Source organism: Aphanomyces astaci, assembly GCF_000520075.1.
Source record: "Aphanomyces astaci strain APO3 unplaced genomic scaffold supercont1.5, whole genome shotgun sequence".
Taxonomy (NCBI): Eukaryota; Oomycota; class Saprolegniomycetes; order Saprolegniales; family Verrucalvaceae; genus Aphanomyces; species Aphanomyces astaci.
The window spans coordinates 588,945-613,125 of NW_009798268.1; the positions used below are offsets into that span (position 1 = coordinate 588,945).

The 24,181-nt window shown below is 50.3% G+C and overlaps 9 protein-coding genes across 9 annotated transcripts; 4 read left to right on the plus strand and 5 right to left on the minus strand.

Annotated features, from left to right (window-relative positions):
* Positions 1–166: 166 nt before the first annotated feature.
* H257_02972 (hypothetical protein) lies at positions 167–963 on the minus strand. Its single transcript, XM_009826842.1, has 2 exons — positions 851–963; positions 167–793 (listed from the first exon to the last, which is right to left on the minus strand). Exons 1-2 carry the CDS (start codon positions 947–949, stop codon positions 494–496), a joined length of 399 nt encoding a protein of 132 aa, XP_009825144.1. The 5' UTR covers positions 950–963; the 3' UTR covers positions 167–493.
* Positions 964–3,948: 2,985 nt separating this feature from the next.
* H257_02973 (hypothetical protein) lies at positions 3,949–5,060 on the plus strand. Its single transcript, XM_009826843.1, has 3 exons — positions 3,949–4,140; positions 4,191–4,357; positions 4,406–5,060. The coding sequence occupies exons 1-3, from the start codon at positions 3,975–3,977 to the stop codon at positions 4,925–4,927; spliced, it is 855 nt and encodes a 284-aa protein (XP_009825145.1). The 5' UTR covers positions 3,949–3,974; the 3' UTR covers positions 4,928–5,060.
* Positions 5,061–5,166: 106 nt separating this feature from the next.
* Positions 5,167–6,204, plus strand: H257_02974 (hypothetical protein; the record flags this gene model as incomplete). Its single annotated transcript, XM_009826844.1, has 6 exons — positions 5,167–5,244; positions 5,302–5,329; positions 5,393–5,484; positions 5,555–5,641; positions 5,686–5,736; positions 5,785–6,204. The coding sequence occupies 6 exons, from the start codon at positions 5,167–5,169 to the stop codon at positions 6,202–6,204; spliced, it is 756 nt and encodes a 251-aa protein (XP_009825146.1).
* A 581-nt stretch (positions 6,205–6,785) lies between these two features.
* H257_02975 (hypothetical protein) lies at positions 6,786–7,232 on the plus strand (the record flags this gene model as incomplete). The annotated part of the gene is made up of 1 exon (XM_009826845.1): positions 6,786–7,232. One exon carries the CDS (start codon positions 6,786–6,788, stop codon positions 7,230–7,232), a length of 447 nt encoding a protein of 148 aa, XP_009825147.1.
* Positions 7,233–9,445: 2,213 nt separating this feature from the next.
* H257_02976 (hypothetical protein) lies at positions 9,446–10,471 on the plus strand (the record flags this gene model as incomplete). Its single annotated transcript, XM_009826846.1, has 3 exons — positions 9,446–9,649; positions 9,692–9,805; positions 9,851–10,471. The coding sequence occupies 3 exons, from the start codon at positions 9,446–9,448 to the stop codon at positions 10,469–10,471; spliced, it is 939 nt and encodes a 312-aa protein (XP_009825148.1).
* A 131-nt stretch (positions 10,472–10,602) lies between these two features.
* On the minus strand, positions 10,603–11,649 carry H257_02977 (hypothetical protein; the record flags this gene model as incomplete). The annotated part of the gene is made up of 2 exons (XM_009826847.1): positions 10,603–10,713; positions 11,305–11,649. The coding sequence occupies 2 exons, from the start codon at positions 11,647–11,649 to the stop codon at positions 10,603–10,605; spliced, it is 456 nt and encodes a 151-aa protein (XP_009825149.1).
* A 482-nt stretch (positions 11,650–12,131) lies between these two features.
* On the minus strand, positions 12,132–13,424 carry H257_02978 (hypothetical protein; the record flags this gene model as incomplete). The annotated part of the gene is made up of 1 exon (XM_009826848.1): positions 12,132–13,424. The coding sequence occupies one exon, from the start codon at positions 13,422–13,424 to the stop codon at positions 12,132–12,134; it is 1,293 nt and encodes a 430-aa protein (XP_009825150.1).
* A 3,836-nt stretch (positions 13,425–17,260) lies between these two features.
* Positions 17,261–18,211, minus strand: H257_02979 (hypothetical protein; the record flags this gene model as incomplete). Its single annotated transcript, XM_009826849.1, has 4 exons — positions 17,261–17,502; positions 17,617–17,884; positions 17,939–18,106; positions 18,149–18,211. The coding sequence occupies 4 exons, from the start codon at positions 18,209–18,211 to the stop codon at positions 17,261–17,263; spliced, it is 741 nt and encodes a 246-aa protein (XP_009825151.1).
* Positions 18,212–22,577: 4,366 nt separating this feature from the next.
* Positions 22,578–24,095, minus strand: H257_02980 (hypothetical protein; the record flags this gene model as incomplete). Its single annotated transcript, XM_009826850.1, has 1 exon — positions 22,578–24,095. One exon carries the CDS (start codon positions 24,093–24,095, stop codon positions 22,578–22,580), a length of 1,518 nt encoding a protein of 505 aa, XP_009825152.1.
* Between the last annotated feature and the right edge of the window lie 86 nt (positions 24,096–24,181).

Here is a 24,181-nt window from a genome sequence, read left to right on the forward strand (position 1 = left end):
ACTTCGCTTTTGTATATAAAAAATATTACAACGAACAAGAAAGTCGGACAAACGGTCCGACGATCACTTGGTTCCTGTATATCCTGTCCGACTTTTTCCCACTAATGTGCCACCTCGTTAGAGCTCCTTACGAGCCTGTTTGCGTCGGCAAGACTCCTCGACCAAGGTCTCAAGGCTGGGGCACCCCTTTCAAGTACGACAAGAAGTGCCCCGAGTATCATTGTGACGTTTATTGGAGTTTTTTCACGGGTAGAAACTGGAGGCGCGCGCGTCGTCCAACTCAAGAGGTAACTTTGCAATTCACCTCGCTTTGACCTGATGGCCAACATTCTTGCTTCCTCACTGCGTTTGCCGCCATGACCAGTGCGACCGTGAACCAAACCGACGACCGCCAGCTCGAAACGGCCTCATATTTTTGCTGGAAGGCAACGCGGACACGCGGCCGTGTGCCGGAATCGTGAGCCGCCGGACAAAAGCGCCTGGGTCTGCTGTGCTACGACAAGTGTCCAGTGGGCACGACCCGCAAAGGCCTCGACTGCCACTCGATCTGCCCCGCTGGGCTCGCCGCCCAAGGACTGTTTTGCCGCAACAGTGAATACGGCCGGGGGGTTGGGTACCCGTGGAAGTTTGGCGACTCGCTCAACGACAGCGGCATGTTCCAACGCTGCCAAATGGACCACGGCAGGACAAGTGCGAAAAATGGGAGTTGGTTGTGTGCCCCAAGTGCTTGCCGGGCTACACTTCGGTTGGTTGATATATCTGTCGACCTAATTCCCAAATGCGGGTCCCTTGGCTGGGGCGACGGGTTGGACTTGTCATGTACCAAGAAAATCACGGTTATTGCACGTACTTCGAAGTCGTAAATATGAGCCCGGTGGTCGTCGGTTTGGTTCACTGTCGCACTGGCCATGGCGGCAAACACCGTGAGGAACGCAAGAATGTTGGCCATCAGGTCAAGACGAGGTAAATTGCAAAGTTACGTTTTGAGGTGGACGACAGTTTCTACCCGTGAAACTTCAATAAACGTCACAATGATTCTCGGGGCACGTCTTGTTCGCTCCTGAAACAGTACCACTGTCCTTTTCTCAGAAAATCGCGAACACGGATTGACAGTGAATTGCGAAATCTCCCTATTAACGAATCAGCTACTTTGCAATATATGCTGTCTGGAGACTGCGGGAAACGACGAACATAGCCATCGTTGGCGACATAAGCGAGGATAAACGTATGTCTAGACAAAGGAGTCGTCGAGTTTTGATGCAAGGCTACTTTGTATTCGCTGTTCAAAACGTATACGTAGTATGGACTTCAAATTTTGGCCGCCAGTTACGATGCTGTTTGGAAAAGTATCCAAATCCACACTACATTCCACGAGAATACCGTTACGTATTTTTAATATAAAATGAGGATGTCATAATTTAGGGCCCGTCTGGATGCCACCCACCAATATTATGGGATATTGGAATATTGAATAAAAAACATTTTTCGACATTGCAGGAAATTCTTGGGTTTCAAGATCCAAGGGGGTGATTTTGGGGTGGTGTGTCTGGATGTAGAATAAAAGAAAGGTCGGAAATGAACAGCCAGTCAGAGGATAGTGCAGAGCTGCAGAGGACTTCGTCCACCCAGAGAGGACCACTGAGGATGGATGGACGTCCTCTTTGGTGTCTTGTGGACGAAGGCGAGGTAGTGGTACTCCATCTGTCTGGCGAAGAGTTCCTTGGCCAGGCGGCGGCGGATGAGCCATCGACGTCTTAGGAAGGCAATCACGATGGCCTTTCTCATTCCGAAATGTCCTGTCAATTCAACGCGCACTGTCAATATGGCCTTTCTCATTCCGAAATGCCCCACAATTCAAATCGCAATGTCAATATCGTCAAAATATTCTACTCATGAGTAGAATATTATTTCTTGTGGTTTTCACGATATTTCTGATAAAATTATGGAATATAACTTGGTCAAGAAGTGGCATCCAGACACGCCAAATTGAGGTCGCTGAGATTCTTGAATATTTTGCAAAATTATCGCGATATTTCTCAATAAAAGTGGTATCCAGACGGGCCCTAATAAACGTTATGCAACCGCGTAGTGTGGAGTCCAGCAAGTCAGCGCAATAGATTGAGAAAGATGCCAATCCTTCAAAATGGCAATTAAAAGTAGTGACCGCTGCTTTCTTCCTCAGGCTGAAGTCGATTTGATTCTAGCGTGTTGTATGGTGATGATGAACAACGTACTGCCATATCGTTTGAGGATCGTAGAGTTGATTATTTCCCGCAGCCTCCTGTGTAAGAACTTGTCATGGTTGTCAAGCGTTCTCGCTTCGCGAAGCCTGCCCGTCATCGCAGACTTCTGCTCGCACATTCCTACCGTCGGCCAACACCATACAAATACACAGAATCCTTCTGGAACTTTTCGTGGTTGTCGAGGATCAGGTGGAACCTGTGCGATGTTTTCTTGCCGTCAACTTCGAGTTCCTGGCAAGAGAAGCCAGGAACTTTAAGCAAGTTGCACGCGAGCTCCCCCAAGACTTCATGACTAGATGTTGGAGGAATGGTCGCTCGTGGTTGGCCTCTCCACCTGCGCACAGCACACGAAACCACCGAATGCAACCCCTCCTGTTCGGATAACCTCTACTTCTTATGATTATCCAATTCCGTGAGAGCTGCGCTTTTCACGGATTCCGCTATAAAGTTTCATGAGTTTCCGTGATTGTACTACACGGTTGACTGTAGTTTTGGTAGCTCACATGTCAATTCAATGTTGAATAGTTTGATACTACTATTAATATCGTGATTTTCTTTCTTTACTGTTAATTATACTTCGAAGTAAACGCTTTTTAATTTGAACGAAATCAAAATTACGTTGGGATATTTCTAAATTCATTCCAAGGCATCTTTTTGATGACCAAGGTTTTGTCGAATTACTACGTAGTATATGATAGTGACGTGAAATAATTGGCCAATAGGATCGTTATATTGCGCTAGGCTCTGCTTCTCTACCGCATCGTAACAACATTAGTGGAGATACCCGTACTACAGTAGTTTTGCGTCGTGGCAAAAGTCAAGTAATCACATGGGCGTTGAGCTTCTAAAGTCACTTCCTGGATTTCCTATGGTGCACGTCACCCAGGGTATGGGAAAAAATAATTGACGAAAAAATGCAGAAAACTATTTATTTTCCAAGCGCTGGACAATTGCAATAAATGATTGTGCGAGATACAAAAATAATTTTACGCCAGCATCAGCTAAATGCTCATGTTAGCGACTCATTGTCCAGCATCAGCTAAATGCTCATGTTAGCGACTCATCGTACTCTCGAGTGCCTCATTATCATGTTTCCTTATTATTAGTCGTTGTTTTGTATACTCTGGCCGAAACCAAGATTCCAAGTCTAAATGAGGAAATGATGGGTAGAACTACCATCACCCCCAATGGTGCGAAAGTAAACGCTATTTTATCGTTTTTGGGGTCAGATATGCAGTTTTGGCAACCCCAATGATGCAAAGGTACTAACTACTGTAGTACTGGTATCTACCGGAAACGGCAAATTTTTACTGCAAGGCGGCAAATCGGCCATTTTAATTCGTTTTGTGATCTACGGAAAAATAGAGGAACCAATCATTGACTAGAATTTGAAATATGTTCACCAATCAATTGCAAGCATGGACATCTCAGTGAGGTGCTAGCAGAAGCACGGTTGGTACGAGTAAATGCACCGCAATTTAAATCGGAGTTGCTCCTATGACTACCCTACTGGCTGGGCTGAGCGACACAGCTCGTGAGCATCTTGCAGTGCCTAGTGGGCAAATTGACCCAGTTTCGTCTGGCAAAGAAACCATAATGCACTCTGATTGGGTAATAATCAGGAGTATGCCACATACCATTCTCCATTTTGATAAAAATGAAATTATTGCGCATTTTTTCACGAAAACGTTAAAATTTCGTTTCCGCACCATCGGTCTTTGATCCACCAACATGTTGACCAGAGCCGCAAAACGACATGCTGTTGGCCCCACCTTTCTATGCGCGACCAGCTTGTCTACAACTGGTCTCATGTCCAGTCGAGGCATGACGAGTGATAGCGATAAGGCGCCGTATGTGCTACCACCTCGACCAAAGCTTGTGTCGAAGCCCACCGATGGTACACATATCGTGTGCCTTCTGACGCCATCTCTGACATGATCCGCGTAGGGCCACTCAAGTATAAAGCCGACAAGTCCGTCGTTGAAAACTGGAGAGTTGCCATGAAGACCATGGACGAAATGATGCAAGACATCGATGCGAAGAAACCCAAGGTGTACATGCCCAACAAATTCAAAGAAATGAAGGAGTACAACGACACGGATGGCAAAGTTGTGGTATGCACGAGGCATCGTCCAGTCCGAGTTGTTGATTGTGTGCGCTAGGTGTCCAAGATGGAGCTGACCCCAGTCGCCCAGGCCCCCGAAGTGCCCTCGCTCAAAGTCCAAAACTTGAACGGGTCCGACTACGACGTAAAGAATCTCACGGGCGGAAAGCTGACGTTGCTTCTCACGTGCTTCAAGAACTCGGGGTTCGACAACCTGGCGGGTTGGCGGCAGGCGTTTGAAAATGCCCTTGGCGAGGACAACTCGATGGTTCAGATCGTGCAGCTCAACATCATCGAAGAATGGTATGTCCGCCTCTTTCCGGGCATGATTCGCAAGGGGTTGCGCACCAAAGTGCCCGAGTCGCAGTACGGTTTGACCCTGGTCTATTATGGCGAATGCAACGAATTCCGCGCGGCCATGGACATGACCAACACATTTGTCGGATACGTGCAGTTGGTAGACGCCAAAGGCCGAGTTCGATGGACGGCCGCGGGAAACATTACGCCTGAAGAAAGCACCGTCATGACGCTCTTGACCTCCAAGATTTTGGCCGAAATCAGTCAAAAACCCCGGAAGTAAACGGTACATACAGGCGTTAAGTGACGAATAGCAACGTGATGCAGAATCGAGCTTAATAGTCCGACATACGAGCGGCATCCTTTGGCTAACGTTAGTACTCGTTAAGTTGAACGCTTGATATGGTCATTTGGATTTCGCACTTAAAGTTCTGTGTCCGTAGCGACGGTTGGTGCGAAGAAGACGCGTTATCCGGACCGGATAAACAGTTCGTAAATGTCACAATTCATGCTGGCACGTCGATGACTGTCGTCACCGAATGGACTTGTGAGCAAGTAGTCCTGTGGCTCGGTGAAGCTGGCTTTGACAACTTCAAAGAGGTAGGAGCTGCATGTGCGACGATGTATTTCAAAGTGTGCTGACTATGCTACGCTTAGACATTCTCTGTGAATGAGATCACCGGAGGTGGGAGGCCCTCGATCGATGATAGTTATGTTGTGCACAAGTGCCTGAACTCGACCTGTGTAGATGTGCTGTCCACGCTTACGAACGAAATCCTTCGAGACGACTTGAAAATATGGGCGTATGGTCATCGAGTCAAACTGCTTCGAGCTATCCATGTAGGTCCTCGAATGAAAATGGTGTTGGCCCTACCCAATGTACTATTAACCCACTGCCACCACACCACAGGAACTTCTTGCCAAGTCCACTTCGATCGACAGCATCGCCTCGAAACCATCTCACTTGTCGTCGGGTGCATCGCAGTCGCCTGCAGAGGTTCGTTGCCATTGCTCGAACGTCGTTGACACACCACGTCACAGAATGCCGCCTCGTCGCATCCAGTTCCCCAGCCCATCCGTCCTCCACCGCGTGTCCGTCCGACCGTCGGGATCTGAAGTGTATGTTCTTATGCTTTGTAGGTGGTCGTGTTGCCCCCGACGAACCTCCCGGAGATCCCAAAGGTAGGCCGTCGGCGGTTCTACAACTCCAAGGTCGGCCGAGACATCCGGCTCAACTCGACGTACCCACACCGCGTGCTCAGTGGCCCCAAGGGCAGCTGCGTCATGTGCTTCTCCGACAGCACCAGCGGCCGCCGCCGTGAATTGACGACCACCAAGAAGTGCCTCACGTGCCAAGTGCACCTGTGCGCCAAAACGTTTGGCGAGTACACCACGTCGTGCTTTGAAGCATTTCACGAACAAGACACGCTCGACATGCGCGCGCGGCCTCCTCCACGGCCTCGTGTCATGTACATTTTGCCGAACTGGGACCCCGCCAAAGATTCGTACGAGAGCTTGAAGCGCGAAAACCTACGCATGCAACTGCAGCACCAGTCGTAGCAAAACACGAACGAGTCATATATTGAGTTTGGAACCTAATTAGTCCCATTCTCCCCAGTCGTCACCCCGGCGGCCCCCATCAGCTGCCCCATCATCGCCACCGGCATCCCCTGGAGTAAGCACAGCGTCCACAGGACCAGCGGCAGAAGAGGGTGCCAGCTTCTGGGTGAGGGCTGCAATTTCGGCTTGGTGCTGCTCCAACTTGGCGTGGAGGGCGTCGATTTCGAAGGCCATGGCGGCTTTGCCCTTGGACAGTCCGTCTTCAAACGCAGTTGCGATCGCTGCTTTCAACTCGTCGTCGTGTTTCTTAGCCGCAGCGTCCGTTTCATCCTTGAGTTTTTTCATTTTGACCGCGCGCGCTTTCCACATATCCAATTCTTTGAGCCCTTCCTGCGCACTCTCGGCCACTTTCTTGAGCGCGTCGTTCTCCCGTCGCAGCGACTCCACGTCCGACGACAGGCGATCATCCTGCGGCACGGGAGCAGTGCTGGGCCCGTCGCGACTTGTCGCATGCAACGCCCAAATGGTTTGAGCTAGGTGAGTCGACACAAACAGCGGCGGTGGAGGCATGGCCTCGTTGGATGGCGTGGCCAGGGTCAACATGTACGCTTCGAACTCTTTCAACTCGAGTTGCGCACTGTCGCGGATGGACTTCACAATTTGCTCGCTCTCTGCAATGCCTTCTTCGTACCCCATGGCCCTCGCGTCGTCGATTTGAGTCGTCATTTGCGTCAGCTTTGTCTCGTAGTCGTCGGCTAGCAGTTGGTGGTTGGACGCATCAGCACTTTCCAAACTGGAAATCACTTCTTGAAGCGACGCGACTTGATCTTTCCATATCTGGACGTCCATTTCCTTGGCTTGTTGTTCGGCGCGATCTCGCTCCGCTTGGGCGGACGCCTCGGCTGCTTCCTTCAGGTGAAGTTCCCGCGCCTCGCGCTCCTTCTCGAGCTGCACGCGACGTTCCTCGTCGCGCTTCGCCTGCTCTTCCTCTTGTTGCAGTTGCAAAAATTGGCGAAAGTAATACCTAACCACTGTGAGATTGGAGGTGGCGAAGTGGGGGATGTTGTTACCGCGTCCAGAACTCCTTGTACGCCAATTGTTCCGGAACGAGCGCCGTGTGCAAGTCTGCGATGAACTCGTCCTTTTGCAAGATAGATGCAACATCGTCAGTCTTCAAGTCCAAGTCGAACACTTCTTGAAAGGCCTTGTAGTCGTCCAGTTCTTCAAAGATGATCTAACATCACATGAAAGGAGTTCGGCGTACGTCTGGGCTTGTGTACCTCGTCCACGGGGTTCGTTTGCGCTTGACTCATCGTCTTCAGAAGCAACTGGGCTTCATCTTGCACTTGCGCGACAATGCTCGTCGCGCGCTCCTGCACCTTCTCCTGAACTTGCTTTGCAGCTTGGTAGATCCACATTCTTGCTCGTTGTCGCCAAAGCAGTGTGTTGACAGTGAGAACAAGCGTCCGGTTAGATCGTTTCGTTTTCCGGAAACCAAAAAGTTTAGGACCACCCCCCAATTTAGCAGAGATGCGTTGCAATGAGAGCAAATACACGACACTACAGCTACAGTGAGGTGTGTGGGAGGCTTGGACAACAACCTAGCAAGCTCAAACCACATCTGTGGCTGCTTGAATCAGCAAAACCTTGTCCTCGTCCCACGACCAGTTGCGGCGCTTTTCGCTTTGCGCCATGGTAGCTAGTCGTGTCTTTTGAGAATGGGAGACTCTCCCGCACAATCGAACAATTGTACGGGAAGATTAACTATGTATTGGAGGTTTCCCATACAATTATTGAAATATGGAGTGTACGGGAGTGCGACCGCGAACGCCAAATCAGAAAAAAACGTGATAATAAAAAAACGGTACTGGCAAAGTATAAAACCACAACGTTTTTTATGTACTTTCCACCGTCTTTTAGCCACAAGAGTACGTTTTTTAGACTCCCCAGATTCAGTTTACTGTTAATTGATTCCCGCCTTTGTTTTGTTTCAAAACGCCACGAAGTCATGCCAGTGGGTCCCAAGTTGTCTGAGGAGGAGAGAGCCATGGTTTTGGCACTGAGCGCCGTTGGAAAGAGCCTACGAGAGATTGAAAGACTCGTAGGACGCTCTCGAAGTGACATAGCTCTGTTTCTAAGCAACCCAGCAGCTTACAACAAGAACAAGCGCCCTGGACGACCACCAAAGGTCACACCGAGCGACGTGCGCCACCACTTGCGGACTGCTTCCAACTCATTCCTGAGTTCCTGGGAGCTTGTGAACCACTGCGACCTAAGAATTAAGCCACGCCGTGCTCGCCAACTTCTTCTAAGTGCCCAACACCTTGAGTACATGAAGGTCATGGCCTCACAATTCCTGACCCCACAACACAAGGTTGAACGGGTGTTTGAGCCCGCGAAAAGGTAACCTGGGACGATCAAAAATGGGCGACCGTCGAATTTAGCTACGAGAAAAAGTTCAACCTTGACGGACCGGACAGCTTGAAGTTTTACTGGCACGATTTGCGCAAGGAAAAACGAATTTTTCTAAGCGACAATCTGGTGGTGGCAGTGTCATGGTGTGGGGTGGATTATGTTCAAAGGGGAGAATCAGCTGGCCATTTTGGAGGGGAACCAGAACAGCTCTGCGTACGTAGACACACTGTCTGAGTACTTGTTTCCCTTTGTGGGTATAAATTTTGGGCGAGTCTGCGAGTTCCAGCACGATAACGCATCCATCCATGCATCCAAAGAGACCACAGCCTTTTTGGCCGAGCAAGGTTTGCGTGTCATGAAGTGGCCATCGAAGTCCCCTGACTTGAATCCAATTGAAAAGATGTGGGGTCTGCTTGCGCGAGCTGTGTATGCTCATGGGCGTCAATTTTCGACGAAGGAAGAACTCAAGACAGCAATTTTCAAGGCGTGGGACAACATTGGTCAAGACGCTGCGTAAGTGTCTTGGAGCTGCAAGGTGGTAAAACTAAGGGTCCGTTTGGCAACAAAATGGGCGAAAACGACATTTTGATCTTGCCCAAATTGGTGAAACTTTGAAAACGTCAGAATGGAGATAATGCCATTTTGCTTCGAGTTGGAGCGAAGTTTTGCCAGACAGACCAAAATATGCGCCGATCAGTCATACTTCTGTGACCCCTATAATCGAATAGACATATTTCGCGATCATACTCAATGCTAGAACAAATATCTCTTGTCAGAATGCATACACTTGGCGGGGAATTGACAGAACACAATCACTTTTCGGAAAATGTCGTCGCTGCAAGGCATACGAGCGACGTGGACAGCAGAGCGCGATGAGTTCATTATCACAGCTCTTCAAGTCCAAGTGCAAAACGGAAGAAGGCCCGACTCCGGTTTCAAGAAGGAGGCTTGGGCCATAGTCACGAGCGGGTTCAACGATCGGTTTGCCGTGGCATATCTCGTGACGCAAATCAAATCCCTAGTCCAATGGGTATGCATCATGAACTCAAGCAGAGATCTTACAACATTGTAGCTGAAGAAAGACTACAAGGACGTCAAATATCTGCGCGACAACTCCGGCTTTGGTTGGAACAGCGATCAAGGACTGCCCACCGCACCCAATGACGTATGGGCACCCGTGCTTGCGGTACTGCGTACAACATATTTCATTACTCATAGTCTTCCTTGGCAGGCAAAACCGAATTGCAAGAAGTTTCGTGTCACACCGTTCCCGTTATTTGACAGTCTGGCACTCCTTCTTGATAAAGCGTACGCGGACGGACGTTTCTCCGGTCTGCCTCCTGGAGTGAAACCTCCACCGGACGCTCGAGCAAGTGAGGAAAGGAGCAATTCCATGGCTCTTGTTTCAAACAGCAGCTCACCCCTCTCCAGCCCCAATGTAACCCTTCCAAGATGCGATCGGCTTCGCAGACCGGCGCTCTCCGACATCGAAAATGAGTCGGAGTCCAACTCCGAAGTTGAATCGCCTCCAGCGAAGAAGATGAAGAAACAACCACCCAAATGTGACCGTCGAAGCGCCGGTGCTGTAATCGGCGACGCGATATCCAAACTTGTCGACGTTGAAGCAGCCAAAGTTCATGGCCAAAGCAGCCCCCATGACCGTGTTACAGCGGCTATCGAGTGCCTTATGGACAACTACGATGAATTGGACGGCGACGACATCGTACGATTGGTGGACATGATGGGTGAGGGGTTCAATGCAACCATATTCATGGCTCTTCGTGGGGCAGCTCGTAATGCATGGGTAGCTAAAAATGTGTCAATCAATTGGTTTGATTATTTTCTCCAATGAAATTTGTGTACTGCTGCCACATAGCTCTCGCAATGCCGTCTCTCAAGTTAGTTGCTTCAGATGGAAGTTCTTCCGCAATGACAACCGCACGTCGATTTTGCCGATTCGCTCTCCGTCGCATGAGCCGACGGTCACGCTTTTTCTTGGCTTCGTCGGCCTTCGCTTTCGAGTTCCGTGATGATGTTGTGTAGCCCGCAGAGGGCGTAAACGAGATGCAAATGGGTTTGAAACGGGTATTCTGGCTGCATGTCCAGAAGACACCAAAGATGTGCTCAACGCAGTTGCGTTGTTGGGCGTGCCGAAGGTTGAAAAGCTCCTTTGCGTTTTGAGGCCGCTGATTACTAGCACTCCATTCGCGCAGATGGTAACGCACGCCACGGTATGGGGTCATCAAGTTGGTCTTAAGTTCATATCCAGCGTCACCTAGACAACATTATACGATATTGTCAAACAAAATAGTACCTAAGAACATCTTCCCATTTGGAATGGAAAAGCCTTCCGTCAAAGCATCGTCAAGTACTCTTCCATCCGAGGATGAGCCCGCAAGGACGTACACGAACCGCATATCGAATGTGCACGCCGCAAGGACGTTTTGGCTGAGATAGCCCTTTCGATTCCGAAAAGGCTTTCCACCAACTTGTGGAGGCGTCGCACGGATGTGTGTGCCGTCGAGGGCTCCAACGCACTTTGCAAAAAAGGGAAACATCTTCGGATTGGAGTGGATCTCGAAGGGGATGTCCTTGGAAGGAGGGACAACAACGCTTGGGTACAAATGCAATAGTGATGCAATAACCTATTCAATCAAATCAAATGAGCAGATTAACTACGAGTACCTCGTTGATGGACTGGGCGATCGTCCACCCACTGCGTTGAAATCGCTCTTGAGCGTCGCGATTGGATGCCCCATGGCCACAGATGAAGAGAAAGGTTGCCAACTTTTCTCTGGCAGACACGAATCTGCTCGGCTTGAGTGAGTGTTGTCTCTGGAGAACGTCCAGCAATGACAGGAAGGTGCTTGGAAGGATACGCAGTTGCTTTCGGAACCGTCTCGGGTTGCCACCTAAGAGCTCAGCAATCCACTCCTCTGCTTTCAAGGCAGAAGTGTGGCAAGGTTCCTTGACAACGTAGTTTGCCATCCACCATGCGGCGGATCCAAGGAAAATGCTGGCGATCGGCATTGCGCGCGTAAATTCAAATTGGCGTTACGAAATACACCTCGTGAGGTGTATTTTCAAAAGTCCATTTCGTGGACCAAAACGCCATTATTAGTTGAGCTGTCCAACTATTACCAGACGCGACAACAAATATCCCAAAACGGGGTTATCTCTCAAAATGGAGTTATCGGGTCCAAAACGGAGTTTTGACGCCCAAAATGGCGTTTTCAGGATGTTGCCAGACAGGCATTACATCTTTAAACCAGCAGCTGACTAACTTCCAATATTTCTGATATTAATACAATTGGACTGTAGTGCTTCCGAAGTAGTTTTTTAATTCATCAGTAAATGTCAAAATATGCATGCACTTTGCTACTAATTAGATATATCTATTTTAATCAAGAACTCAGCAACTTCGAAAGAGACTAGGTTACTGATCAAAAATGCAGTAGCCGATCATTTAAATCCTATGGAACCAAATCAAATCGATCAGCAAACACGTTTTATTAATAGTATTCATCCATCATCGAATAGTTGCTGTTCGAACGATTCATCGATGGCGACGGATAGCGTGTAGCGCGGTTGCTGTCAATGGACAATCGCTCTTGGCGATTCAAACGATAGCGACGTTGAGCTTCACTGCGCTTGCGCTTCTTCTCATTTGCCATCTGCTCGTAACGAGCAATTACAGACCTGTAAAACCCTTCGTCCTCCGCGCGCAATGGCATCAACGAGAGGTGGAAGTTCGTCAATGCGAACTTCGTGCGCTGGATCGTGTTGTAGTTTTTCTCGCCCCACGTGTACGTAGCCAAGGAAATCTTCCAGAGAGTGTACACGCGACCGAAAAAGTTCTCCACAACCACCCGATCGGAGGAGATGTCGTGGTTTCGATCCATGTCATGGGCATCCAATACGCCGTGCACCGGGCGACGCTTCGGATGAATACCCCGCAGCGAGTGGGCAATTCCGATGTGGCCCATGTCGACCAAACACGCCCACGACCCCTGGTACTGCGTACTCAACTCACCATAGTCTGGCACATCCTGCTCACCCGCTGACTTCAACAGGTTGGTCTCGTGAATGGCAGTGCGGGTGTGCAATATCGTCAGGTCATGCACAGATCCTGGGAAGCTCTCGGATATTGCGACACATCGGCCTTCCGGTGACACGCTTGCCTCGATCTTGTAACCGTATAGATGGTGCTTCCCGCTGAAGTAATGTTTCTGCTCCGCGAAGCGTCCCGTTGGACGCTGTGCAGGCTGAAACTTCACGTCGACTGCATACAACGCGAACGTAAAATGGTCAAATCGTCGATCCGAGTTGGACAGGTCGGACATGGATGGAACTCGAATCAATTCGCCGTAGAGCACAGGCTGAACAGCGTGTAGGACGCGCATGATGAGCTTCTCGAAGGTTGGTGCTTTGTACCCAAAGTCAGCTGCGTGCTTTTCCCATGTTGAAAAGTGTTTCAACACGGTGAGGGCCATAAATAGCGCGTCCTTAGGGCTAGTCGTTGAGCGCCGGCCACGACCTTCCATCCACGCAGTGTTCATAGCATCGTCCACCATTGCCCACAGCGACTCGAACTCGGTGACGGTAAAGTTGGTCATAGATCTAATACCCTCAGAGCCCAAGTCGATCAAGAACTTGTCCATCATTGGGTTTTCGGGGGGGTCCTCGCAGTCGTCACGCAAGTGCGAGACCTCACCAAAGTCATGCAGACATGACTCAAGGTAGGATTGATCTCGCACTGCTTGGTCTTGGAGACGGTTGAGTACGGCGTTGGTGTTCATAGGCATGTCTGGCGAAATGGGAAGTGAGGGGAAGTGAATTGCAACAAGCTGATTCCCCCCAAAGGTGCAGATTTGGGCGCCAACCTCGATGATGTGGATACACGTATAACCTACTTTGTGTTTTTAATGCAGGTTTTAATTGAATCTCCTTAATAAGTACATTTTTGGCGAAACATAAAATGTACTCATCTTGGGATCTCAAAGATTTTATCATAAAACGTAATATTTCGGTCAATACTTTGGTGGTGGTAGGCTCACTTGTGGAGGAGGGATACCGCAACGATTACAGTACGAACTCATGTTAAATTCAATGTGCTTGCACACCAGCTTCGTATATGTCACCATGAAATCAACTTGCACACGTTTTGGGTACGAACAGGATCGATTCACCTCCGAAAACGATGTGAGACGGCTGAAGAAAGTTGTGGACTTAGTAACTTGTCAGTACAATGTACGAAGAATCAGGTAGTAGGAAAATTCCGAATAGTATGAGTGGGTGAAATTGTGATACTACATCACGTCGGAGATCGAGTAGTTCGTCAGTTAGTCGATCTCTAATCAAGTGGTGAGTTTTATTGGAAGTCGCATGGGTTATTTCCAATTTACTTGATCTGATGCTTATTAACCCATCTACTGATCGTAAGGTTTATTAAGTATTGATACCTTTTTTGTCAGAATACTGTTGTAGTTTTGAGTAGCATGGGCTTAGTAGTTTTATACTTTTTGCCAGGATCGTTTTTTTATTATCACGTTTTTTTCTGATTTGGCGCGGATAATGTGGTTTGAGCTTGCAAGGTTGTTGTCCAAGCCTCCCACACACCTCAATGTAGCTGTAGTGTCGTGTATTTGCTCCCATTGCAACGAATCTCCGTTCTATGTGCTAAATTGGGGGTGGCTATGTGCTAAATTGGGGGTGGTCCTAAACTTTTTGCCAGCACTATATTTGACTGTAAAACCAGTTTGCATGATGTATCGTGAGATTAAGGACGAGTCAGGATAAAACTAGGCATCAAACGAAATCAGTCATATTCTTGTCAGTGACGGATGGCCATCACAATAGCCGCTGAACAAATTAAATATCCAATCATTTCCAAAAGACTGCCAGATTTCCAAAATGTAGCAGCATCTTGTCATTTATCGAGTAATTGAGTAATTTACCACTAGTTTCTTCCTACCCCGAAACCCCGGTCTGCACTTTTGCAATTACTCGAAATCTTAGGACACATTAGCGATGCATCGTGTAGGGTATCACCTTCAGATATGTTAGGTGGCAATTTTAAGTAAAGTTTGAAGGATTTAGCCTGTCAAACGCTGTCCAAGTATTTCAATGACTTTGAACTGAATGGTAAAACTCCACTCGTCAAGAACGATTGGTTTGAAGGCGACCGATCGTTACGGTGACCTTAATTACCAACGATGTATAGATTCTACTATGTAGTACTTTGCTATGTTTGTACTTTTGAGAGGCCTTTGTGCCTGCAGTTGTGTCCTTTGACTCCGACATGTCAATATATTTAGTCGGCAGCCAATGGGAAATAAGTATTCTTGGAGATGCTCAAAAGTCGTAAGAAGTCCAGTTATTTCGAATAATGTACATCTTTTGATCAGATTGGCGCTTCCTGAATAGGTTTGGCAGTAACTTGGAAATTCGGCGGTCTGAAACCAAATATCCGGATATTTCCACGTCGGACACTATTTAATTATCATGAACACTATTTCGGATAGAAGTACCTCATTATTGTGAATAGCCTATTACGACCTCCTCAAGGAGTTTGCGTCTTCCCTGACGAGGTGCCCTGCCGACTCTCCGTCGACAAGGGCGTTCAACACGAGATTGACGTCGTGCCCGGCACTAAGTATTGCGTCACGCGGCAATTACCGCTGCCTCGCGACCAAGTCGATGCTATCGACGCCTTCTTCGCGGCCCGCAAGGCGGCGGGTCACGTCCGCGACAGCATTTCCTCTCACAGCAGCCCGACCTTCTGTGTGATGAAGCCCGGGGGTGAATGGCGTATTGTACATGCCTTTAAAAAATTGAACGCGGCCACGATTCCGGCACAGACGCCGATTCACCGCTAAGACGTTATTATCGACGACATGGGTCGATCTACCATTTTCTCCACCATCGAACTACGCGATGGTTTTTACCAAATCCTGATACGTCTGTGCGACGTCACTACAACGGCAGTTTCCACGCCGAGTGGCATGTTATGGGAGTGGCTGGTCATGCCACAGGGTCGCGGCGACATATGCATGGTCACCGCGAAGTTCCGCCCGTTTCGCGACTTCGCACCGTCGTACTTTGACGACATTTACGTCCACAGCTGCGCTTCGACCGCACAACCCGATCACGAGGTTCACCGCGGCCACCTCCGCCAGGTGTTTTAAGTCCTCCGTGTCAACGGACTCTACGTCAACCTCGCCAAATGCATGTTTGGTATTGACGAAATCCCAGTCCTGGGAGATTTGGTGGGGGTGAAAGGTTGTCGGGCTGATCCCGACGAGATCAAGGCCATTTCGGAGTGGCCTATTCCCTCCTCGGTCAAGGATATTCGTCGCTGGCTGGGCCTTGCAACGTACCTCCACAAATACTCGCACAACTTTGCGGACATCGCCCAGCCGTTGTTTCGGCTTCTCGTCAAGGATGCTCCTTGGGTTTGGGATTCCGCTTGTCAGTCGGCCTTCTAAGGCCTCAAAACCAACCTTTAACGCGCCCCGAACTTGGCGCTCCCGGACTTCGACAAACCTTTTTCCGTCGTCTGCGACGCTTCGCAGTTTGCCATAGGCTGCTGCCTGATGCAGTTCGACGCCTCCGGTCGCCTCGCCCGGTCTCCTACCAAGGCCGCCAACTTCACGCAGCTGAGCGGGCGTACCCAGTTCACGATTTGGAACTTCTCTGCATCAAGTGCGCCCTCACCAAGTTCCGAATCTGCCTCCTCGGCGTTAAACCCTTCGTGGTTTACACCGATCATGCGTCCTTACGCACGGCGACCAACACACGTCACATCTCACAGCGCATGGATCTGGATTTTGTTCTTCTCCGACTTCACCTTTTTGGTCCAGTACAAGCCCGGGAAGGACAACATCCTTGCCGACACCCTGTCTCGGCGTCCCGATATCAAACTGACCACGATCGGTCATTTGTCGTCCCGTCTTCACGATCGGATCCGCGCGGCGTACCCCCTTGACGCTGATTGCTCGTCGTGCCTGGCGGCGCTCACCGACCCAGTCTCTCCCAAACACCGCCGTTCATCGTTGGCCTTGCATCGCGTTGCCTTGGCTGATGGGCTTTTGATGTTCTAACCCACCGCGGCCTCGCCCACGCGCATTGTCGTGCCCGGTGACGCGCAACTGCGCCTCACTCTCCTTCGGTCGTACCACGACTCCCCCAGTGGCGGCCATTTGGCCGCGACAAAATGCACGCGGTCTTGGCGCGTTCGTACTGGTGGCCCCGCATGTACAAATCCATCGTGCGCTACGTCGCTCATTGCGACGCTTGCCAGCGCATTAAGGCCACCACCTCCTCTCGGGCGCCTCTCCAACCCTTGCCTAATCCCGACGAACTTTGGTCGTCCGTCAGCATGGATTTCATGTTTCGCCTGCCGCGCGACGCCCGCGGCAACACCGGCATCATGGTTCACTTATAACGCCTCGGTTCAGGCGTCCACTGGCTTTTCACCCCACTACGCCGTCATCTCCAACACCCCCGCTTTCCACCGATGCTCGACGGTTCGGTTTCAAATGAGACAGGAATCACTGCGTGGCTCTCTTCTGCGGGTGTACTCCACAACGTCTCCAGCCGCACCCTCTAGACCATCCAGAGCTTCCTAACCCACCGCGTCTCAACCATGCAACAGATTCATCACAGCATCGCTGCCGCTCAGCAGCACCAATGAACTCAAGCCTACAAACATGGTTGCTGCAACCTCGCGACTTTCGCTGCCGGCGACCAAGTCCTCCACCACAAGTCGGCGGTTCCCGTCCATGCTTTCCGTATCCGCGAAGTCGGGATGTCCTCCAACGTCAAGCTCCGCAGTACTTGGCACGGCCCCTTTACCGTCCTCCGCATGGTCAGTCGGACCAACTACAAACTCGATCTGTTATATCATGGCAGACCCATCCAAAATTTTATGTGAGTAAACTCAAACGGTATTTACCCCCATAATCTACATCTACGACCGATGTAGCGACGGCAAACGATGCTCTGGATCCCGCGGCGACTTCTCCTCCTCCTCCGGCGTCCCTAGCGTTGACGCCCGCGACATCGGACGCACCAACTTCGCCACCACTTGCAACGGAGCCGCAATCGCCCGCGCTCCCGCCTGAGAATCTGCGGCTGCTTGCCGCTCCGCCTCTGTGAATTGACGTTCCCGCTGAGGCCCCGGTGGCGAATTGTACCCCGCAAACGGATTAACCGGCCGAGCCGCAGACAATCGCGCTGCCACCTGCGCAGCAGTTGCCCGCACCTATGCATCTTCGCGCGACCACGTCGATGAACTCGCGGTCGTAGAAGCCCACACGCTCGACCAGGCTTGCGCTTGCGCCGCGGTCGACCCCGTGGCTTGACCCCAAGTAGGTGACCACCCAGACACCGCCGATCGACCACACGATCTCGAACCGCGCGACAGCGATCGTGGGATTGCGATGGACAGCGACGGGTTGGCAGTTCGCTGTGCGAGCCAGGCCAACTACAACTTGACATTCAGAAGACTCCATCACAGAGACCTTACCTTGGGTTCGCGCAACATATTTATGCGGGCGGCGATCCGCGCGATAGTCGTCCAAACGCCCATGCTTCGGTCGCCGCACCCCGGCGAAATTAGACAGCGAGTTGGACAATCACCCAGCTGTCAGCGGCAACTGCCCATGCAACCCGCTGCCTTGCCCGACGAGTGTCCACACAAACGCTACAAGATACTCCAGCAATGTCTCGTCATTGCAAAGATCGATCGACCCCACGTCCACCGTCCAGCGCTCAAGGCGGTCCCGTTCATATAACTCGCGCTTGGCGCTCTTGAATTCGTCGAACCGATGAAAACTCACCCTCACTAGCTGCATGCCTTCCAAGGCCAGCAGCATCCATAGCACCCGCAGCTCAAACGGTTGTCGCTTGCAAACAAGCGCAGGTACCGCTCCACGACAGCAACGTTGGCCGTCCGATACCCCCAGCTGTCTCGAGTTTCGTCAAACTCGATGACCACAGTCAAGCGGCGCGTAATGTTACGCACATAGTCCAAGTCCACGCCGGCTCACTCGACAGGCGTGAAAATCCGCGAGCAATCCCAATGGAAACCCAACTCATGCTCGAACACTTCGTCTCGAGCGAGGCTGGTCCGCTCCGGTCCACCAACTTCGCCTTTCAATTTGGCCACCGTCTTCACGGCGGTTCCCTTGACGCTCGCCTTTTATTCATTTCGCTCGACACCTGAAGCGTCGGGATGTTCCCCATCACCCCATGGTGTCCCAGTCACACCTCCTTGGCTGCTTCGTCAGTCGATTTGGCCTCTTCTGTGTGCTTTGCCTTCGCTTTCGCCTCTTCGGCAGCTCTCGCCTTCTAGGAAGCCTCCTCCCGTATCAAGTGCTGCTCCAGCAGCTTCTGCACACCTTCGGTGCCCACTGTATGCATAGCGCTTTTCACCAAGTCCGCAGCCGCTTACTACTCCAGCTGCCCAAACCGTTCGCGCTTCACGGCCGCCTTGGCCTCCCAGTCGGCCTTGCGCTACGCCACGTCGGCCACAACCTCGGTCGGCGCCATTCCGTCGTCGTCGTCCAACTCGGCTGTGAGGTCCACTACCTCTACTCGTGGCGCCGACGCTTCGGCCTCTTCCCGCTGCCGTTGGCATCCTCGACGACTTCGCTCGCCTTGCGCTTCTTGCCTTCGTCTGTCATCGCCAATCTCAACTGTCACGTCACAGTTCCGTCTCATTTCAGACCACGTGATGATGGCACGTTCTGTCTTAAGTAGGGGAGGGTGTAACCGTGCCCATCATCTGGTTGAGAACCTGATTATTAGTCGACAGTCCAAGGTGTCCTTTCGCTTACTAACATGTCCACTTGCGCGACCAAGGTGTTCTCCCGATGATACATCAATGGTTGGTTGCGCGTAGCTTAGTAGTCTTAACGCTATCAATTCATTCTTGATTCTACCTTCTCCTGCGACTTCCTCTGCGCACGCGCACAGATAGCTAACCACAAGCGATGCAGTCCTTGTAAGAGGTGAGGTGGTCTGAGCATAGAAAGTTCCATAAAAAAACACTCAATGATTCAGTATTTCGGGTCAAAACAACAGTGGAACTGTTTTAATGCGGAATTGTACTCGCATATGTGCCATGTAGAGCGTAAATACGAGGAAGTATTATGGCCATCCATAGGCGCATCCGGCTTATTTTGTGTACCTATGGGAGAACAGGATACCAGCAGGATCCAACCTGTCTATGCCATGCCGCATATCACGTTGCAGGTTACTTTAAAGGGTATTTCCCAGGATCGTTCAACAATGACCGAAAATTATCATGATCGTCCAAGTCGGGTATTTGTAAAATATTTTTATTGCAATTTGTCCAACTTGTTTTCATTGGCTAAAAGCACTGGAGTAAAACGAACCTGCTGCCGATCCGCCACGAATCCTGTGCATCGACCGATGAGGTAAGTACAGGTGTATCAGTGTCGTTTCGGTCAAACTACAGCTCATGAATCAGCAGTATTATGTAGAAGCGTGACAAGAGCGATGGCCGCAATACTTGTAAGATTTAATATTTGAAAGTTGTCTATGGTTGCTTTACTTTACTGTTAACAAAATGAAATTGCGATTGACATTGGACGAGGAACACGAGCTTTATGTTAAGCATTTACAAAATCCTCAATGCTCCTATGCCGAGTTGGGGACGTGGGCCGCAACCCAATTTGGACTCGCATCCACACCCGCCAAATCAACTGTTAGCAATATCATCCACCGCCACGCCACGCGCAATCAACCCGCCGACAGAAAAGCACGATCCAATGACCGTAAGGTCCTACTTCAGACGTCGAATCGAGGGTGGTTCAGTGGGTACTGCGATGCGAGGAGTTAGGAGTGTGTATCACTGGCGAGCTCATTCGAAAGCAAGCCAATGTGTTCTGCGACGCCATGCACTGCCTACACAGCAGCGTCCATTGTTCTTAAAAGGGTGGCTATACAAGTTTCAAAGGAAACATGGCCTTACCAGTAAACTGCAGCATGGAGAGGCCGGTTCAACAACGCCAGAAACTGTACAAGAACGCCAGGCGCAAATGCTAGACACAACGAGTGGTTACGATAAGGCCAACGTGTACAACATGGACGAGACTGCATTCTTCTACTGCATGTCACCGCACCGCTCTATCACACGAAATCATGTGCCAGGAACAAAGAAATCTAAAAAGAGAATTACCGTTGCTCTTACCACGAACGCGGACGGTTCTGACGTTGTCGACCTCCTCTTTATTGGAACTGCCGTTCAGCCACGATGCTTCAACGGCCGTACGGCGCGAGAGTTGGGTTTCTACTACCAGCCGAGTAAGAAAGGATGGATGAATGGGGACATATTCAACACCTGCGTGATGTCGATGAATGCAAGGATGGCGGAACAAGACCCCGATGCTGTTGGACAACGCCCCTCCCCATCACGTCCTTGACGACACGCTGTTGACAAACATCAAAGTTCAAATGCTGCCAACGAATACCACTGCTTACCTGTAACCTCAAGATGCAGGGATCATTGTTGCGTTCAAGTCGAAGGTCAAGCAGCGCCAGCTCCAAAACGCCCTTGACCAAATTGAGCTGGTGATGTCCGGCCGTCAGGAGCGCTTGTACGAAGTTCCATTGGTTGAGGCCAATGAAACAGAATGCGTGGCGATCCATGTCTATACCAACAGTTCAGAATTGCTGGACACGCACTGGTATTGTCGATGATGACCTGTCTGCTTTCAGCGCTCATATTGCGGGACTGCAAGTAGGGACTCCTAGTGATGAATAGTTGGCTGTGCTTCATTGTTTTAACAAATAATACCTGCAATAGTTTATAAACTCTTGAAAGTGTTGAAATTGCACCGTTTCGAATAAGGGGGGAAATCAGTAGTTACACTTCTAAATTGAATTACTTGAACACTTTATTTCATATCATTATTACGAGGTTCTGAGGATTTTGTCACCCGAATAAGGCATGTACTAGGTATTATTCAAGTGACTTACCGACCAAGATTTAAATTCACAGTCACATAGGAAAATTTCAATTTTAGAAATTCGAAGAGCAAATTAACCATGCGATATAAATGATGGGACCTGCATAAAGTTATAAACCTCGTCGCGATCTTCAAACAAGCTCCTATAGTACCTAACCAATCAAAATGCATGTAACGTTACAGTGTTCGCAGCCTGGTGACGAGTTATGGCACTCAGAAAGTAGGCCAAGCTGGCCAGGAATTACATGAATCACTTTACCCTTATTATTTTGTGAATTGTGTGTACCGGAGAACTCGGGTTGTTTTGTGGTTGTGGCAGACGTGATGTGGTGGCGGTATGTACATGTACAGTAGTCATGACGAAAAGGGTTGTAGAGGCGATAACTTGTATTGTGGCTGCTGGTTTCGTTGTGGCGGCAAGTCGTGTGGTCATGACGTGTTCAGTATTGTGGTGGGTGCTGTGATGGCGGGGTGATTGTATCGTCGTGGCGACAAGTCGTGCGCTATTGTGGGGTGTGCATTATTTTCGAGCAAATGCTGGATTATTTCCGAGCGAGGCCTCAGAATATTGAGTAATCAACCCAACAACCTGACTCAAATCGATAAAGAGAGGTTTTGCAAGTGTCCGTTCGCGGTCGCGTCCCATTTATCTGCTAAAATCGGAAGTCGAACGCGTCTCCTTAAATCTGACTGCCAATTCACAGACTGCTGCTTCGTGATAACTGCATATGATTGGCAGTCCTTGACCAATCAAGAACTGCACGACCCTCCAAGTCATGTTTCTCAACAGACAGACACTTTACCAGCAACGCCATTTCCGTCCCCGACTACAATCTATAAGCAGTTTGCTTCATGGAGTCACTGAAAAGACCTACCTGTAAGGTCCTGGTAAATGCTAACATTCACAAAACGACACATTTCATTTACATTATTACTAACTAGTTACAGTAGTAAACCCTTCTATTCCCACAACAAGCACTTGTTGGACGGATTCAAGTACGAGTTGGTGGGGCACTTGAACACTCGGGCGAACTCGGCATTGTTTTGCAACGCCCCCGTGACGCGGAATCGACTAGGCGGGTACGAGGCCGACAAGGACGCGGTGAGGCGGGCGTCCGAGTTCTTGGAGCACCAGGCTTGGGCGAACGACAAGTAGAACAACTTGTCCCCAGTTTCTTCCGTGTACTGCGATGGGTACTTCTTCAAGTACTCGTGGTACGCTCGGAAACTGGTCTTGAGCCCGCCGTTGTCAGCAATGCTTTCGTCCAACGTGAGGCTGCCGTTGAGGTTGCCCAACACAGTGCCATTCACTTCGCTCTTGACGACAAACTTGGCGTACTGGTCGACGATGCACTGAGCCTTGTTGTTGAACGCAACGGAGGTGACATTCGACCACTGCGGGTTCAAGTTGGCGTCGTCATCAAAGTTACGGCGTGTACTGTCAAACCCATGGGTGATTTCGTGGCCGATAACCATCCCGATGGCCCCAAAATTCTGAGCAGCATCGAACTCGCCGTCAAAGAACGGGTTTTGAAAAATGCCAGCTGGGAATGCAATTCGGCTGACCCTATTGCGGGTGCTGTAGTACGCGTTCGTCATTTGGGGGGACATGCCGAAGCTGCGCGTGTCCACAGGTTGGCCGTTCAGCTTCAAGTTGGTGTCGAGGTTCACTTGCGATACCTTCCAGCGGTTGTTCAAGTACGCCTTCGAGTCGAACGTCAAGGTGGGGTACACCTGCAACTTCTCAGACCCCCCCAGCAAGTGCACAAACTTTGACAACTTGGTTTGCGCGTTGGTGCGGGTCGAGTTGTCCAACCAGTCCGCGGTGGCAATACCAGTGGAGAAGGAAGATCTCAAGGCATTGACCATTTCGTCAGCCGTCTTGGCCGTGCTAGCCGGCCACACCGCGTCCATATAGTACTTGTCCAGGAGCTCCCCAACGGTGGTGTGCACTTGATGCATGCAGAAATTTTCACGAGTAGGTTCCGTCTTTTGGCGACCAATCTTCTTGCCGAACAAGTTCCAGTTGGCCGTGCGGAATTCAGGGGTCAGGTGGGTGGACGAGGCGTGGATGAGCTTGTACTCCACGATGGTGCGGAGGTCTTCCAATGACGTGTTCTTCAACAGCGCTTCAGTCTTGTCAAAGTAGCTCAAGCTGTAAAACCCAACCCAGTCCGTCGCCCCGCCGCTTTTGTCGCGGACGTTGAAGCCGTTGCCCTTGAGCCACGAACCGACGAGCAGCGGGTACTTTTGGTCCAGTTCGTGAAACGTGAACGAAGTGTACGCTGGGACCACGGCTTTCGTATCTTCGCGCTTGCGGACAGTGGCACCGGCCAGAGATAGCTCAAAACGGATGATCACAGGCACGGCCGCCGCAGCTTGCTCGGCAGAGTATCCAGCCAACTGCAACACCGACGCAATGTACACCTTGTAGTCGGCTTCGACGGACGCCCATCTGGCAGGGTTGTTGTAGTACATGGGGAACAACGGCAAGGTGGGATGGAAACCGAAGAGGGCGTGTTTTGTCCTATTGTCGGCGTTACCGGCCGATATGATGTCCACGA

Coding starts and splice junctions, on each gene's coding strand:
- H257_02973 (XM_009826843.1), top strand. CDS start 3,975: ATGTTGACCAGAGCCGCAAAACGACATGCTGTTGGCCCCACCTTTCTA. Junction 4,141..4,190: donor TGTGTCGAAGCCCACCGATG/GTACACATATCG, acceptor TGATCCGCGTAG/GGCCACTCAAGTATAAAGCC. Junction 4,358..4,405: donor ACACGGATGGCAAAGTTGTG/GTATGCACGAGG, acceptor TGTGTGCGCTAG/GTGTCCAAGATGGAGCTGAC.
- H257_02972 (XM_009826842.1), bottom strand. CDS start 949: ATGGCCAACATTCTTGCGTTCCTCACGGTGTTTGCCGCCATGGCCAGT. Junction 794..850: donor CTCATATTTACGACTTCGAA/GTACGTGCAATA, acceptor CCGTCGCCCCAG/CCAAGGGACCCGCATTTGGG.